The sequence below is a fragment of the Orcinus orca genome, chromosome 14, assembly GCF_937001465.1.
Source record: "Orcinus orca chromosome 14, mOrcOrc1.1, whole genome shotgun sequence".
NCBI classification, from domain to species: domain Eukaryota; kingdom Metazoa; phylum Chordata; class Mammalia; order Artiodactyla; family Delphinidae; genus Orcinus; species Orcinus orca.
The window spans coordinates 44603668-44620598 of record NC_064572.1 but is presented as its reverse complement, the minus strand read 5'-3'; the positions used below and the strand labels follow the sequence as shown (position 1 = coordinate 44620598).

Below are 16931 nucleotides of genomic sequence, written 5' to 3'. Positions count from 1 at the left end.
CGGCAGGCGACTCTCAACCACTGCACCACCATGGAAGCCCAGTCCTTCATTCTTTTATTTAACAAATATAACTGGGGACCAGCTGTGTTTGGGACAGCAGATTCAGCAGTTAAACCAGGCAAGGCCCCTGTTCTCCTGGACCTTATAGACTTGGGGGGTGGGGCAGGACAGGTAATCAGCACGAATCAAACAAATGAAAAGCTGACTTCAGAGGGTGAGAAATGCAATCAAGATGAGAAAACAGGACAAGGGGACAGAGTGAGCTGGGGAGAGCTGGGGGATACTCAAGGAGGGGCTAGCGTGGGGCACCTGAGCTGAGTTTGGGATGGTGCAAGGAGCCAGCCAGCCCTGGGGGAAGAACTTTCTAGGGAGAGGGAGGTGCCTGTGGCCGTACATCCAAGCCCCACCACTTTCTCATTCTCTCAGTACATTTAGCACGGCCACCTTTGCCAGCCAGACTGCTCTCCTCATGGTACTGGCAGGTCAGACATGGCCCTGCTGGGCGGTCGACTTTGCCTGCAGTTGGTGTACTTGCCTGGACACTGTCCCTTCCTCCTGCCCCTCTCACTCATGTCAAGGGCTTTGCTCAATTCCCACCTCTTCCTACAAAGCCTTTCAAAAGCCTCCCAATTAGAAGGGCTCCCTCCCCTCTCTGAGGTCCTGGAGCGTTTATTGGGCACCTGCTGGCTCTACTGCCTTACATGGGTAGACACTGCGTTACTACGTACTTAAATCTGCTCCCTCATCTGTCATCCCTTCCCCGATTCCTCTCGAAGGGGCTGCTCAGGGCCAGGGGTTCATCCTTTCTGTCCCTTACACTCCCTAGGCCTATCCCAGGTCCTCAGCTTACAGACACTCAGGGAGTCCGAATGGTCACCCGGCCGCATCAATACCTGAGGGGTAGACAGAGGCTCACAGAAGCGTCACCCCTCATCTGGGACTCTCTAACGTAGACAAGAAAGGAAGGCTCTCCATCCGGTTTCTGGGAATAGGGCTCGCTTTGGGTTTGAAAAGTCGTTTCCAGAAGGATGATCTGAAAATTTTAAGGCTCTTCCTGGATTTCTGATGGGAACGCTCAGAAACTTTCATAAGAGCAGCAGCCTGAAGGATAAGGTCAGCTTGAAGGTGAAGAGTTCCGGGACCGTGAAATCACAGGAAGGAGGCAGCCAACCACCCTCCCAGAGGTGGGCTCCATCCCAGATCCCCACCTGACAGCTCTCCCAGTGACTCAGACTCTTGAAATGAGTACCATCCCTGCCCACCAGTAAAACACAACTGCTTCATTGCAGCTGGCCTTCATCCAGCTCATAACCTTCCCTCCCTCAATATTCCTGGACATCCTCAGATTCCAGGGCTAGTCAGCCTCACCCAGAAAGCTAGCACGCTGTCAGATGAATCACAAGGGCACAAAATGTGCCTTCAGTTTCAAGGCACCTCGGCTGGCAGTAGGACAGGCCATCGGTCCTGGGCTGGAGGGAGGCCTGAGCTCCCCGTGCTATGGTAAATGAGGATGAGGCATGGCGCCCGACCCTGGAGGGAGGGGAGCCGATGGGTGTGAGGATGAGATGAGCGTGGAGACGCACTGGGCACTGCTGCTAACCTTTCACGAGGACCGTCCTGGCCTCAGCCCACTCGCTCCTCCCGTCTGACGTCAGCAGGCCGATTGGAGGTAAGCGTTCATCCTCGTTGGAAGCCATTCTGACTATCTTTCTCAACTGAGTGAACAGATCCCCCTCACTGAGACGGCGGAAATTAATCACAACATCCAAGACAAAGAACTGTGGGGGAAACAGGTCAAAGACGTCACTCAGGGCGGTCAGCCCAAGGCGTCGGGCCCTCCCTGAGCCTCCGCATGGGGGCAGGGCGGGGATGCTCGGGCCCCTGGTTCCCAAGGTATGTGATGGTTCTGAAGAGTCATAATGTGGGGACCAGCCCAACACTGCTGACTGTGCTGGACTCCAAACTGCCCCAAATCAAAGAAGGTCAGATTAAACTTACTGAAGAAAGCTTGTTTCTGTAGTTCCTAGATTACATAAAACCATTATGTTTGTGGGGAATTGAGTAGAAACGGATACAGCTGCTGTTGGAGGGCTGTGTCAATCAAAACTGAAAATGTGCATGCCCTATAATCCAGCAGTTGTTCTCATAAATACATACTCTAGCCTAAGGCTTAGAGAAACGTATACTCTTGTGCCCGGAAAGACATATAAAGGAATGTGCATATCAGCCTGTTTGCAACAGCAAAGCGGTACAGAGAGCCCAAATGTCCTCCAGCAGGGGAATGGTTAAGTAAATTGTGGTGTACTCATCCAGTGCATGACTATCCAGCAGTTAAAGGGAACGAACTAGTTCTAGGTACTGCTACGGGGATAGATCTCAAACACACTGGTGAGTGGAAAAAAAAGCAAGTCAGCGAATAATATGCAGAGGAAGGTTAAAATGGAGACACAACACACAAAATGCTCTGCGTACGTGTACACAGATACATGTGCACCTGCGTGTGCTCTGTGTGTAAGGCTTGTGAGCTGTCGTTCAGCAGTTTTGAAGCTAGAGCCTCGGGCATTGTAAAGGGTTTTATTCCCAGCCCCAGGTCAAGAACGCTTGTTAGCTGGTTGACGTGAGTGCCTGGTCCCACACGCTGGACAGCATACAGGTGGCCTGGCTCAGGGTGGGAGCCTGAGAGCGTTTCTGGAAGGGGTGGACGCTAGGGTGCGTGGGCGCTGGGAAATTCTGGGTTTGACTTTTGAACGAAGATGGAGAAAGGTCCTCGTTTCGTGGCCGGCCAGGCGTCAGGTGGGCTTCGAACCTGGGAACGGCCATCCTCCGATGGCAGACTTTAGGGCTCCCGGCTTAGACTGAAAATGTCAGATAAGCCCAAGAAGAAAACACTGTAGAACATACCAGGGGAGTCCCCAGGGTGGGTGTCACACTTGGGTTTTGACAGAAAACAAAACAGCTTTTAGTCAGATGGAATGTTTATGTGGAGCCTCAGTATATAGAATATACTGTCTGTTGTCAGAAGTCCTCGTGCTCGCCCTGTCCCCTGGGCCCCCATGGACTCTTTTTTGTTCCCTGGAACCCAGTCTGAGGACCTTGTGGGCTTGTGACACTGGCAGACCTAGGAGGACTTCTCACCCTTGGACAAGCCACTTAACCTAAGTCTCGTTTCCTCATCTGTCAAATGGAGATTCCAAGGTCCCCTCTGCAGGGCCATCATAGTATCAGATGGGATGAACGGAAGTGCCAAGCCTATGGTCTGGACATGGAAGTCCTGACAGTCAGTCTGTAAGCTGTCTGTCTGTCTGTATGTGGTCTCCAGGAAGGCCACAGCCTGGGTGACTGCATGTGGAAGGGCTAAGGACATGCTGGGTCTCATTAACGACTCTCAGTCCGTCCAGGCGGTTCTTTGAACCTGACCTGGCTGGTCAGGACTGAAATGGGAACCCACTGAAGGCATTCTCAATTGATGACTCTCCTCGTTCTTAAAATCCAACCAGCGGAGAGAAATGGGACTGACCAGGACTCAAGACACCCCACTTTGGGGCCACCCTGCCCCAGCTCACCGTGTGACTCCGGGAGGGGGTGGAACACCCTTGGAGAAGCAGGAATGGATGAACACACGTGCACCCCTCCCCAAGCCTGAGAGGCTGCAGCAGCAAGGGGCCGCCTACCTGGTCGCAGCAGGCCACGATGACGTGCTCAGGCTCTGGCATGACACTGCTCTTCTGGGCCACCAGCGTGTCCTGGGTGTGGCCAGGGAGCCGGTAGGAGGAGAAGAGCCCGTAGTACTGCTTCATACAGAGCTGCTGCCCTGACAGCTGGCCCTTGGCACAGTCAGTGGGGATGGAGTGGCTGGAGGGGAGGGAGGGGAGGGAGGCAGGGAATCAGAGTTGATTCTACTCTAACCTGATTAGGCAAAGTGGAGCAGAAACACCAGAACTGCATGACGATGGCTGTCAAAGAGCTCGATTTGCCACTTTCTAAAGCAGTGGAGTGCCCCGTGGAGCCCCTCGGGGTGTTCTCCGGCCTCCATTAGTCTGCCTCGCCCCGGCCTCATGCACTGCATATGCACAGGTGCGGATCTGGCCATCTCAGCCCTCTGGGCCTTTGCTTCTGCTGCTCTGTTTGGCACACTTTCACCCTCACTCCTGCTCTCAACTAATGTATTTAGAAAACTGCCTCTACTCTTTTTTTTTTTTTTTTTGCGGTACGCGGGCCTCTCACTGTTGTGGCCTCTCCCGTTGCAGAGCACAGGCTCCGGACGCGCAGGCTCAGTGGCCATGGCTCACGGGCCCAGCCGCTCTGCGGCATGTGGGATCTTCCCGGACCGGGGCACGAACCCGCGTCCCCTGCATCGGCAGGCGGACTCTCAACCGCTGCGCCACCTGGGAAGCCCCCCTCTACTCTTTTTAGAGCCTACTCCTTCATCACCTCTTCTAGAAACCTCCTCTGAGTTCAAGGTGGAAAGTTCTCTTTCTCCTGTGGTCTCAGCGTGTCTCGTGTACTTTCTTCCCTCCTTTTTTCTCCTCCTCCTTCCCTCTCACTTTCTCTCTTGCCCTGTCTTCCCTCCTTCTGTCTCCTCCTCCTCTCCCCCTTCTGCCTTCCCTTCCTTTTCCTCTTCCTCTTCCTCCTTTTTCTTCTCTCTCTTTCTGTCTCTTTCTCTCCTCCCTCCTTCCCTTCCTTCCTTCTTTCCTTTCTTCCTTCCCTCCTTCCTCCTTCCTTCCTTCCACCCCTTCAGCCAACAAATGTGACTGAGCACTCGCCGGGGCCAGGCACCAGCATCTGGGCATATAGCTGCAAACAAGACCTGAGTTTCCTGTTCTAATGGGGTGCAGGTCTGGGGTACGTAGTGGGGCAAAGACAGCAAGCAGGTAGTGAGACAGGGTGATGAGACAGTGACTGCTGGGGCAGAAGGAGCGACCAGGGACAGCCTCACTGTGGACCAGACCTGTGAGCTGAGCCCTGAGGGTAAGAAGCAGGCAGGAGGTGTGCTGGGTGGAGTGTCCCACGGCCCTGCTGCTCCGACTGTGGGTGTCGGACTGAACTGTAATGACCAGCTCACGACAGGGTGAGTGTGGGACTCCAGAAGGAGCTTTCAGAAACTTGTAACAGGCTGACAGAGGACGTTTGTGTGTGTTGAATCTAACGATAAAACAAATGGTGTCGTATTTTGTACCTTTGGGCCATTTTTCTGCTAATTCATTTCTGCGGTGTTTTACAAACACTTTACTAAATTAAAAGAATATATTGGTCCTTCACCATAGATCATTTGAGGAACACTCGTCCAAGGTGAAAGGAAGCCAGTGCATTGAAACTGAGTAAAGAGGTGGGGAGACTTGTGAGTCTCCTCGGCAGTGGAAAGGTGGTACCGTTTCATTCTTGGGGCAGTGAAAGCCCCAGAAGGTGAGAGCTTTCAGGGGCAGGATTTGATCTGTTTTGCTTCTGTAATGGCCCCAGTTCTGTGTGGAGAATGGGTGGAAGTGGGTCAAAGGAAGAACCAGGAAGGAGGCTGTGGGCTGCTGGGAAGGTGATGGGCCTGGGGAGGGTGGTGGGAGGAGGGGAAGGGAGGCATGGGAATGGGTTCTGGAGGGAGAGTGATGCACCTGCACTTGGACTAGATGAGCAGGCGAGGGAGAAAGACACCTCAGGTGATTTCTAGGGTCCTGGATTCACCACTAGGGGTGTGTGGTGCATTTACTGAGATGGCAGGACAAGGTAAGGGTACAGCTGGGGTGTGGGGAGGGACCCCAAGGGCCCACTGGGGATGACTCAGCTTGCAATGACCGGGAGGTGCCCTGGTGGGGACGTCAGGGGGTCAGATATTGGAGTGTGGGGCTCATGGGGACCGACACAGCTGTATTCTGTGCTGTTGAGGTGTCTGTCTTGCCAAACGGTCTGAGAACATTTCGAAGACAGGAATGGGGCCTTACTTCCCTTCACCTTCCCAACATCAATTTGCAAAGTGAGCAAATGAATAAATGAGTAAATGGAGCGTCTAAAACAGGCGCTTGGGCAATGGTATAAATTTCCAGCCTTATGACATTTACGGTGATCAGATGTGGGAACCTTCACTTGGATATGTACAGGTATGCATGTCTGTGTGAGTGTGCCCACATGCATGCGCACAAGCGCACGCACACACACGTGGGAGTCTGGGGTCTAGACTGTCAGCGATGGAAGGGTACAAGGTCGTGGGTGGTGCCCTTCCTCCTCTGCTGTCCAACTGGACAAGGTAAGGGATGAAGCTCTCTGAAATCAGAGAGTTGAGTGTCAGTAGCACTGAGTTCTGGGGGATGGCAGAGCTCTCCCAGCGAGGAAGAGAGACACCAAAAAAACACCACGAGTAACAGTAGCCGGAAGGTCTGGTGACCCAGCGAGGGAATGGTACGGAGAGGAGTGAGCAGACAGAAGTCTAGGAGCGTTTGGTTCAGAAATGCATGAAGAGCCTGCTGTGTGCCTAACTTAGGGCTGAAAGCTTTGAAGGCATCATCTCATAGGACAGTTGCAGCAGCCCCAAGAGGCTGCTACTATTATTATTTCCATTTGACAGACAAGGGTATATAGCTAGGAGTCATTACTCACCCAAGATCGACACGTCCTGTGTTGTGGGTGTCAGAATTCAGACTCAGGTCTGCTGACCCCAGGGCCCAAGCCCTGAGCTACTCTGCACTTTGGGTCTGGGGGCCTGCCCCCTCCTCTCCAGAGGAAACAGCCCTACCCTGGAGGGGCTGTAGGTCTAAGCCTCTCCCACAAGTCTGGGTAAGACTCAGTTGGATCAAGTTAAAGAGAAAGTGAAGTTTGCCCCTGTGCCTTCCTCACTCTGCTACCTCCTGGCTGTGTGACCACGGACAAGACCCTTAACCTCTCTGAGCCTCAGCTTCCCCGTCTGTGCAATGGACATTGCTTTGGACCCTTCTTTCTTTCCAGCATCTGATGCCCTTATATTTCCTCCCTCTGGGGACTCTGAGACCCTCTCATGGGGTCCCCCACGCCCTCTCACTCCCTCTGCTGCTCCTGGGCACCTGGTGCTTGGCTGGAAAAGGGACTTTCCTCCTAAAATCAGTGATGATCCACTGTGCTTATGCAGCTCTCTCCATCTGTCAGGACACCTTTGGGTCCACTGAGTCAGCTCACCCATTTCTCAAGTTTGATAGGGTTGAGGAAACAGGCTCAGAGTGGGGAGCCCATTCCTTTCACGTAGTGAGTAACAAGGCTGAACTCACCATCACCGCGCTCCAACAACTTTTCCTTCCCCACCTTTTGATATGCTCTCTATATTCCTGACACGCTGAATCATGGCATGTGTATATATAAGACGTATGGAGGGAGGGGGGCATTTTAAAGAGATCAAGGAGGGATCGTGCTTACCCCGGGCACAGTAACCATGAATGGCTAGGTCAGCTGGGGTAAAGGTCATTCTGATGCTCAGGAAGTTCAAGGGGGCTGTTTGCTCTGTGATGGGAGCCCAGAACACAGAGCTGGAAAAAGGCAAGTTCTCTGCCCTCTGGGAGCTCCTTGGCTAGTGTGGTAGGGGGACAGATGGGTCAACAGACTGTGCCAGAACAGGGTACTACCCTTCTCAGGCTGGGCTCTGTCCTACCTGTCCAGCAGGGCCTTGTAGCTGAGCACACCGGAGATGAGGTTGGCTGCAAACCTGCAGAGAGAGATGAGGCCTTAGTATTTCCTCTCCAGGGCCCAGGCTCCCTCCCTCCCTCCATCCTTCAGCTCCCTCCCTCCCTCCATCCTTCAGCTCCCTTCCTCCCTCCCTCCCTTCTTCCTTCATTCCTTCTTACTTCTCTCTCCACCTCCCTCTGCCCCTCCCTCCCACCTCCACTCAGTCTCTCCCAAACTCATGGACCACCCACCAGATGTCTGGCCTTGATGGTACACTAATCAGGTGGGGTTCCTGCTGCCCCGCCCCTACCCCCATGCTGTTGGTCCTTCACAAACCTTTGGATTAAAAATGGTCCTGAGAAGAGAACTGGGGGGGAGGAGAGGAAACTGGAAGGTGACTGAAGAGGAGGAGGAGGAGGGAGAGGAAGCCAGGAGAGGCCACAGAGCAGGCAAGAGGGGGTTGGACAGTGAGGGATGGGGTTCTTCCAGGTGAAGGCCTGTGCTGGGGCTGGACTGGGCCAAAACCCTGGGGTTCTGGGAAATCCAATCTCCTGGGGAAAGTCAGTCATTTGGTCCCCTTAATGCTAATGAAAAGGAAAGTGGGTGCTGGCGTGGGGAAAAAAGGCACCAGACAACCTTACCACGGGCCCCTGTCATCTTTTTTTTTTTAATCTTTATTAGAGTATAATTGCTTTACAATGGTGTGTTAGTTTTTGCTTTATAACAAAGTGAATCAGTTATACATATACATATGTTCCCATATCTCTTCCCTCTTACGTCTCCCTCCCTCCCACCGTCCCTATCCCACCCCTCTAGGTGGACACAAAGCACCGAGCTGATCTCCCTGTGCTATGCAGCTACTTCCCACTAGCTATCTATTTTACGTTTGGTAGTGTATATATGTCCGTGCCACTCTCTCACTTTGTCACAGCTCACCCTTCCCCCTCTCCATATCCTCAAGTCCATTCTCCAGTAGGTCTGTGTCTTTATTCCTGTCTTACCCCTAGGTTCTTCATGACTTTTTTTTCCCTTAAATCCCATATATATGTGTTAGCATACGGTATTTGTCTTTCTCATTCTAACTTACTTCACTCTGTATGACAGACTCTAGGTCTATCCACCTCATTACAAATAGCTCAATTTTGTTTCTTTTTACGGCTGATTAATATTCCATTGTATATATGTGCCACATCTTCTTTATCCATTCATCTGATGATGGACACTTAGGTTGTTTCCATGTCCTGGCTATTGTAAATAGAGCTGCAATGAACATCTTGGTACATGACTCTTTTTGAATGATGGTTTTCTCAGGGTATATGCCCAGTAGTGGGATTGCTGGGTCGTATGGTAGTTCTATTTGTAGTTTTTTAAGGGACCCTCCTGCACTGCTGGTGGGAATGTGAATTGGTGCAGCCACTATGGAGAACAGTATGGAGGTTCCTTAAAGGACTCTGTCATCTTAACGGCCCATGGATGATGAGCCTGGCTTAATTGCATCAGGAGGAAAACGCCCCCTTCGATGCAATTTTGAGAACTGTTTCCGGAAGCTGTTCATACATCCACACACTTCCTTCTGCCCAGGGAAGGCCTGGCTGCAGGGGAAGGGGGAAGACTGCCCCCGGCCAGCAGGTTGGCCGACCTGGTCTTGGTGAAGAAGGAGGGGGCAGGGGTCTTCCAGCATAGTTGAGCCCTGCTCAGAGGCCAAGGTGGGCCCTGCCTCTTGTTTTTTTTTTCCTCCCTCTGAACTGTCCCCATGCTGTGCCACTTTTGGGTCTTGAGGCCAGAGACCTGGGTTTGGCTCTGAGAGACTCTGGCAGAGAGACCCTTCCTCCCGACCCGACCCTTGCGTAAACGGCCCCTCCGTTGTCATCAGTGGGCCCAGAGGCTGTTCCAGGGGCTCAGTGAGCTCTGAAATTGCAGCAGATGGCAGAGACTCTGGCAGTGGCTGGCGGGAAGAAACCATTTCCACTCCCTCAGAGCCTCTGTCCAGAGCTGGGGGCTGCAGGGCTGCAGAGGCCCTCTGAGATAGCCTGGGGCCGTGGGTCCCAGTAAGAAGCCCCAGCCTCAAGTGCTGGCAGGATCAGAGGCTACAGGCTTCCTCCCAGGGCCTCAACCAGGCCCAGACTGCCATGGGGACACCTGGGGGCCCGTGACCTCCCCACCCCACCCCAAATAGATACATTCTGAGGAAGACCCTGTGTTTGTTACCCACGTGCCACTTGCCTAACCCCCTTCTGACACCATGGCCTGGATGCCACTGTCTCAGGGCCATTAGGCCTCAGAAAGCTCAGCCGAGGCACGAGTTTCAACCTCTCCTTCCTGGTGCTGGTGCCAGGCCCCCTCCTCCAGGCAGACTGCCAAGCTGTGAGCCCAGGGTCACGGGGGCCTCACCTTAGCTGGTCACTGGTATCTTGGAAGTGCTGCCGGGCAAAGATCACAGCTGGGCTGGAGTTGACAGGCAGGGCCAGTCGGTTATTGAGATACATGTCATTCAGCCAGTACTCAGACACCTGCCAGGGAGGGTGGGGAAGGGTGCCATTACCCCCAATGGCCACACACATCTCGCCTGTGGAGCGCACCAGTCCCATCCTGGCAGCCCCAGGGGAAAATGGGGACCCTTCAGTAGATCATGTACTTTTTTCATTCATTCATTCATTCCACAAACATTCGCTGAGCCCCATTTACGGGCTAGGGCCTGTGTGCTCCCCGTCTACCAGGCCTGTCCTTCAGCTTTGTCCCACACTATCTCCTTTCTTCCATCCCAGTGTTCATCCTGGTTGTTTACTGCTTCATCCATGCCCCCTGTCCTTTCTTATGAGTGTCTCATTCCTGCCTTTCACCCCTCTCTGCTCCCCTGACCTCACGCTATCCTCTACTGCTCCCATCCCTGTTACTCATCTGCCCCCCATTTCTGTCCCCCAACTGCCCCCATCTCTGTCCCTGTCTGTCCCCCATCCTTATCCCCATCTGTCCCCTCTCTGTCCCCAACCCCATCTTGTCTGTCCTTCACCCTTGCTCCTCACTATCACTCTGTTGTCTCCCCCATGCCTGTCCCTCCATCTGCCTCATCTTTGTCACCTACCTGCCCCTCATCCAGATCCCTCTGTCTCCATGACTGCTTTCTGCCCCCTGACCCATGGGTTCCTTGTTTGCCCCCTCCCAGCAGCTCTTACCCAGTTGGCTGTCTTCTCCCGCCGTTCCAGGAGCTTCTGCTGCAGGGTCTCACCGAGGCCACCAGGAGCCCCAAACCGCTGCACAATGGCCTGGCTCCTCCTGAATTGCTCCTCAGGCACCAGGTGCTGCATGCACCGCAGGTAGGTGGCCAGGGTCTGCTGCAGCGGGGGCACGGGGAGTTTGGGCAGCCCCTGGAAGGGAAGGATCAGAGGCTTTGGTTCCTCTTCTCATGTGTGGCCCATGCCTGTCCCCAAATTGATCCCCTGTGTCTATTTCGATCTGCCCCATCTTTGTTCCCTATTCTGGGACTCATCTCTTTCCAGGGCTCAGCTCAGCAGAATTGTGAACTTAGGAAGCTCCTGTTAGCTTTCTCCCACACCCCATCCTGGTCTCTAGGAGGGGGCAAAGTGCAGAGGAAAAGACCTTGAGGCTGACACCAGACAGACATGGGTTCATGCCCCGACCCTGCTGCTGACCACCTGTGTGATCTTGAGCAAATCGCCCCTACCTCTGTGCCTCAGTTTCCTACCCTGTAAAACAGAAGTAATAACCTCTATCTCTCATAAGATCAAAGAGATCACGAATATGAAAGTGCCTACAAACCATAAAGAATGAGTGTAAGATGAAACGGTCCTGTTATTGATATTGACTGCTGGCCACTCTTAATTTAGGACTTGTTCCCAGCTGGGGCTCCACAATCCAGTTGATCTCCGGACCCAAAGGGTGTGACTTTAATGGAGAGATTTGGACAGTTGAAAGGTGGTGCGAGGTATAGTTCACTGCTTGCCCTAATGACCAGAATTCTGCACGATATTTCCTGGGAAGGTGACTCATGCACTGGTCTCCTTATTAAATCCCTCCCAGTTAGGAAGCACAGGGAGGGGCATTTAGCTCCATGTGGGTATGGGGCGCAGGTGGGGGGAAATGCATTGGAAGTTTTTCCACTCTTAATCTCTCCCAGCCTCAGCTTCCTCATTCATAGGACATAAATAACAATTCCTATGTGACAGGGGCACAGAGAGAATTAAATAAGAGAAACAACTGGCCCCAATTAGGCACATCATAAAACGTTATGATATTACTATCCTTATCCCTCCAGATGGATTCCTAAGAGAAAACCCGTAATACCTGGGGGCCCCCAAAGTGTCTCAAGAATCTAAGTAGAACTCGCCACCCATGTCCTCCTGATCTGGGCTTCTCAGTTTACGAGCTCTGTCACCCTGGGATCTTGTGTGCGTTCAACAGTGTTATGGCTTAGCCTGGGAAGGAATTTTTGTCCCATTTTCAGATGAGGAAACTGAGGACCAGAGGGTGAAGAGGCTAGTCCAAAGTCATCCAGCCATTCTGTGGCAGAGCCAGGACCTGAAATCAGTCCCCGCCACCACCACACCCGCCCCCACCGACAGCCCTTCTGCTCCTTCCTCCTTGGGCGTTCTCTCCCTTGCTCCCTTTTCCATCCATCCTTTTCCCTCTTCCTCACTTAGCTGGTCACAATCGGAAACCAGGACTCTTCATGCTACTACTTAAACTTTACAAAGCTGGCCCATGGTGGGCTGCCTTCTTTTCAGGGGTTTCTCCTCTGTGGGGTGGTGGGGTCAGTGAATTTCCACCCCGGCCAGGCTCTGGAGTGAAGGGGGTCCATTGAATGCTTACCTGTGCTCCGCTCCTGCTGCTGCAGGGACTGAAGCGGACCCCCACCTGCATCCCCGGGAGCTCTGGGCAGGCAGACCCCAAGTGTGAGGACCCCAAGTGTGAGTGAACCGGAGCGCGTGCGCTGATGAGGGAAGGGGCTCTACCTGTCTCTAGAGTTCACTGCCCTAGGGGGAGGGAGGAGGGTGTCAGTGCCAACTACGGGCTGCTCCTGCCCTGGGTAACCCTTGAGGATGGGTCCGCGCAGCATTCCAGGTTGCTCCGCGCACTCCCAGAGAGCCAGGTCCAGCCTCCCCACCAAGCTGCTCTAGTTCCCTCTTCCTTCTCTTGGGGTCTTGGGGGTCTGTGTGGTGGGTGAGTGGGGAAGCATCTACAGAAAGCGCAGTGCAGCTGGTGGCTTGGCCAAGAGTGCCAGCAGATCTGGCTAGAGCCCCTGCTAGAAACAGGCTACCCTTCTTCGGAGCTCTGACAGTGACTCAGCCTGGGTCATGGGGGATCAGTGATGGGTAAGAAGGAGTGAAGCAGGAAATCTCTGCTCAGATGTCTCAGCCCCTTGGGGCTCTTCCCAGACTCTCGTGGGCTTCTGGCCTTGCCTGGGTACAGAGGCAGGGACTTGTACAAATGAGGGTCTTTGGGCCCTGGGGTCTTAGATCAATAAACATTTCTGGGCAATTTATGTGAGCCAGGGCTCACATTTCTGGGCTGGTCTCAGGGACAATGGAGATACAGAGCCTGCTCTCAAGGCAGCCACAGTCCAAAGGGAGGGACGTGCCACGGACCAGAGGCAACAACAGAGGTGTTTGTCAGGCTGTTTGTCTGGACAATGTGGTGAGCAACTTCATGAGGAGAAGCCAGAAAGTTCTGATCAGGTTTTCAAATGAAGCCCTGGGGTTAGGGTTGGGGTAAAGAGGTGTCAAGAAGACAGGAACCGCCGCGTGCAACAGCCTGAAGATCAGATGTGTCGCTTTATCACTCTGGAAGGTGGGTTGAGTGTGGTGGGGAAGGAGGATGCCTGTCCAGGGAAGGGTGGCATTGTCTCAAACCAGTGGGGAAGACGGCGCTTAAGGCTCCAGGGCTGACAGCACCTGGGGCTGAGATGTGACAGGGCTTAGAGTAGGGAATTCGGCCTCATCCTAAGGCAGTTCCACTGGGCTCACAGCCATTGGAGGTGGAACTTGGAGAGAGGGGAGGCCCTGAGAGAAAAGAGAGTGCCCGGCTCAGGTCAAGGGCTCTCCCTGGCCTTGGAGGTTAGGAAGTGTGGCTGTCAGCATTCCCTCAGTATTCCCTGACGCCACTCCCAGCCCCTCCAGGCCTCCCCGGGCTCCTCAGCAAACTTGGGGCAGGGCTGCAGCCTGGGCCTCCTGCCCAGGAGAGCACAGGGCTAGGGGCCAGGCAAAAGTTGGGGGTCAGTCCCTCTCAGGACTGTTCTGGAAGCAAGAATTTGTGAGTGGGGAGAGAGGGATCCAAACGTCACTTACAGGCTCCTCCTCACTGCTGGGACTTTTTGCTGCCATCTTAGGGGGCGTTTTTTCGAGGATGGGCATCTTGGTGACTCCTGATTGGGGAAGCAGAGGTGTGGACCTGGGGACCGAGAAGCAGAGAGGCATCAATACAAGAGCCACCTAGACCGGACCCTTCACTTCCCATAGCCTGGTACCCTGCCTCTGCCCTGTGAGGAGCCCAGAGCTGGGCAGTAGTGTTCACAGCCCTCCTTGTGGGCCTGGTCCCAAACTCCTGACCTCCAGACCAGTCCACACACTGACCACAGTGTCCTCTCATTCCAGATCCATGAGGGGTCACTGGCAGAGCACTTGCGTTGTTCCTGCCTGGGACCCGATAGATATGTGCTTTGCAGATTAAAATCTCTCTTTCCCACTAGACTGTGAGCTTCTCCAGGGCAAGACTACACCTGCCGTGTTCAGTGCTTCACCTCTGAGCCGTAGCCCTCTGCCTGCCATGGAGTAAAATCAGTGTTGGGTAGCTGAGTACAAGGAATGCGTGCGCACATGAATGAATACAAGGTCCTCTAGGGCTCTGGGCTCCAGGAGACGCTCGAGGCTTATCAGAGACTGGCCTGTGGCCAAGGCAGGGAGGACCCCGCTGGATGGGCTGTGACTTAGGCAGTCTCTGGTCCGCTGGCTGCCAGTGTAGGTGGCATGAGAATGCTGAGGGAGATGGTACAGGGAAGTTAGGCAGCCCAGGCCCCTAGGGGTCCCCTGAATAGGCCTGTAAGGAGGTGGATTAATTCTGAAGGTACAGTAGAAGTGAGCCAGGCCAAGAGGGGCAAAAGCCAGTTTGTAAGGTTACTGGGGCCCAGCCTCTAACCCTAAGCATAAGCCTGCATAAGTGTAAGCACCCACCCATGCTTTCCACTCATCCATCCCCTATTCTCTCCCAAGAGCCTAAAGCTAAGACTTAGCCCCTTCTACCCCCAGGCAGACACAGTGGGAGAGGGGGGCTGGGTGCAAGGCACAGCTGACCCTAAGACACAGCATCCTGAAAGATAGGTAATCCCGGTCCAGGGGTGGAGGGGCCTGGGGTTGCCTGGTAGCGCTGGGCAGAGAAGGGAGAGTCCTTGCGGGCACTGTGCCCCCAGCACTTGGGACTAGGTGGTCCCCAGACCGGCGAGCGCCCTGTAGCACAGGGGCTGCCACGACCCACTGCAAAGCAGAAGCAACGGCGTCCAGATGAGAGTCGACCCCAGAGCCACGGGAGTTTTGAGGGGGCGAGTAGGGCAAGGGCAAGGTGGCAAGGGCCCTATAGACAATGCAGCCTATACCTCCTCTTGCTCTGGCCCCCAGCCAGCCCATAGCGGGAAGATACCAGTCAAGCCTCAGAGACCCCACGTCTCAGAGAGGCACAGGAGATTGAAGTAGGATGGTTTCATGGGTGCCACATGGGAGGGCTTTGTTCCTGTCGGCCAGCTGCTCTTCCTCACTGGCCCTTGGGCTGGCGCCTAAAGGGTGTATTTGTGTCGGTATCTTTCTTTGTCAGTTTGGTGCCCTCCACTCCACACTCCCACCAGCCTGGCTTCTGAAGCCTGCCTGGAGGGGGCTCTGCTTTGCCCTGGAAGCCGAAGCCCAGCTCAGCCCGGGCACCACAGGCTGCCCGCGTGCTCCAGGGGCTACCTGTCACCCGGCTTATACTTGCCACTTGCGCCCACGCCTGCACCCCATCTCCCGCCTCCGCGAGAGAGTGGGAGAGAGGCAGGTGCATGCCAGCACTTCAGGGGGTTGGAGTGAGACCTGCAGACCCTCCAACTGGGCACGGAAAGTGCAGACCTTGGCACTTAGCAGATGGGGGTTCAGAAGTGTGGACACACACGTGAGGCCGCGAAGCTGACAGTCAAGCCTGTCCAAGCCCTTTCCCCCAACTTCGCACCATCCAGCTCCCCGTCCCCTGCCCCCACCCTCGGTGGAGAAACACCAGAGCCACAGAATCCCGCAGTCTCCTGGCCGTCCCCCGACGGCCGCTGCCCTTCGGGACTCGGAGGACTCCGCGGGTTCTGGGGCCTCCCGGCCCCGGCGCGGTCCCTGGACGGAGCCTCCCTGCGCTCCCGGCTCCCCGCGCTGTGCTCCGCCAGTCCAGCCCTACTCACCTGCTCTCCTCGTCTCTGCTGCCTCGGCCGCCGCTGCACCGCACCCAGCAGAACTAGGGGCTAGAATGTGAGCCGGAAGGGATTCGGGGGCGCGTCAGCAGTGCGGGGGTGGGGGCCACCGCCTCAGTCGGTGGCAGAGCCTCCGACGTCGCCGGGTCCCCAGGCCTCGCGACTGGCTGCGAGCGAGCCGGCCGCGCCAGTCGCCTCCCCTCTTTCCTCCTGTTCCTCCTCCCTCCCCTTTCTCCCTTTTCCTCCCTCCCCCCAGCCCCACCCCTACCTCTCACCCTCTCCATCCTTTGTCCCCCCCGCCCTCCACCCCGCCTCACCACTCCGCTGCCTTCCGGGATCCCACCTCCCGGTCCCCATCCCGTGCTCTGACGGCTTCCCGGACGATCTCTAGCAAAGGCAGCGGAATCCAGGCCCGAGATGGGGGGTGCAGAACGGGGCCCCGCCCGTGCCCATCGCCCTCAGCTCAGCCTTCCCCAGTCCCTGCGCTCCCCTAACCCCTTTATCCTAGCCGTGGCTGCCTCTGCAGAACCCGGGGGAGGGTTGGGTCTGGATAAATCTGTGCCCTCCCCACTGTCCAGGGCAGGCTCAAACCTTATTACAACTCCTCTTACAATATAATAATAATAATAATAAATAAAACAACCTGTTTATCGATCACTGCAGGTCCTTTTCTATTCCCACTCATCCCGGCTGGCACTACAGGGAATATGCAGGATACAGACCTGGGGATGCTTAGAGACACGCAGCCAGAGGCAGACATTCCTCCCAGACAATGCATTCCCCCCCACCCCATATAGATCCTTACACACGAACACACACAGACAGACTCACAAAGAGAGACCCTGCTCAGACAGACACACACACAGCCAGACACACAGAGTCAGAA

At 54.9% G+C, this 16931-nt stretch overlaps 1 protein-coding gene across 1 annotated transcript in view; it reads right to left on the bottom strand.

Moving 5' to 3' along the window:
* The window catches only part of CHAT (choline O-acetyltransferase), a 50460-nt gene extending 34252 nt beyond the window's left edge, over window positions 1–16208 (bottom strand). Inside the window, exons 1-7 of the mRNA XM_004286383.1 lie at window positions 16037–16208; window positions 13917–14019; window positions 10788–10979; window positions 10006–10124; window positions 7601–7654; window positions 3672–3852; window positions 1601–1778 (exon numbers count right to left, since the gene is read on the bottom strand). Of these exons, the coding sequence (XP_004286431.1) occupies window positions 1601–1778; window positions 3672–3852; window positions 7601–7654; window positions 10006–10124; window positions 10788–10979; window positions 13917–13982 (790 nt within the window). The 5' untranslated portion in view covers window positions 13983–14019; window positions 16037–16208. The remainder of the gene's footprint in view (window positions 1–1600; window positions 1779–3671; window positions 3853–7600; window positions 7655–10005; window positions 10125–10787; window positions 10980–13916; window positions 14020–16036) is intronic.
* Between the last annotated feature and the right edge of the window lie 723 nt (window positions 16209–16931).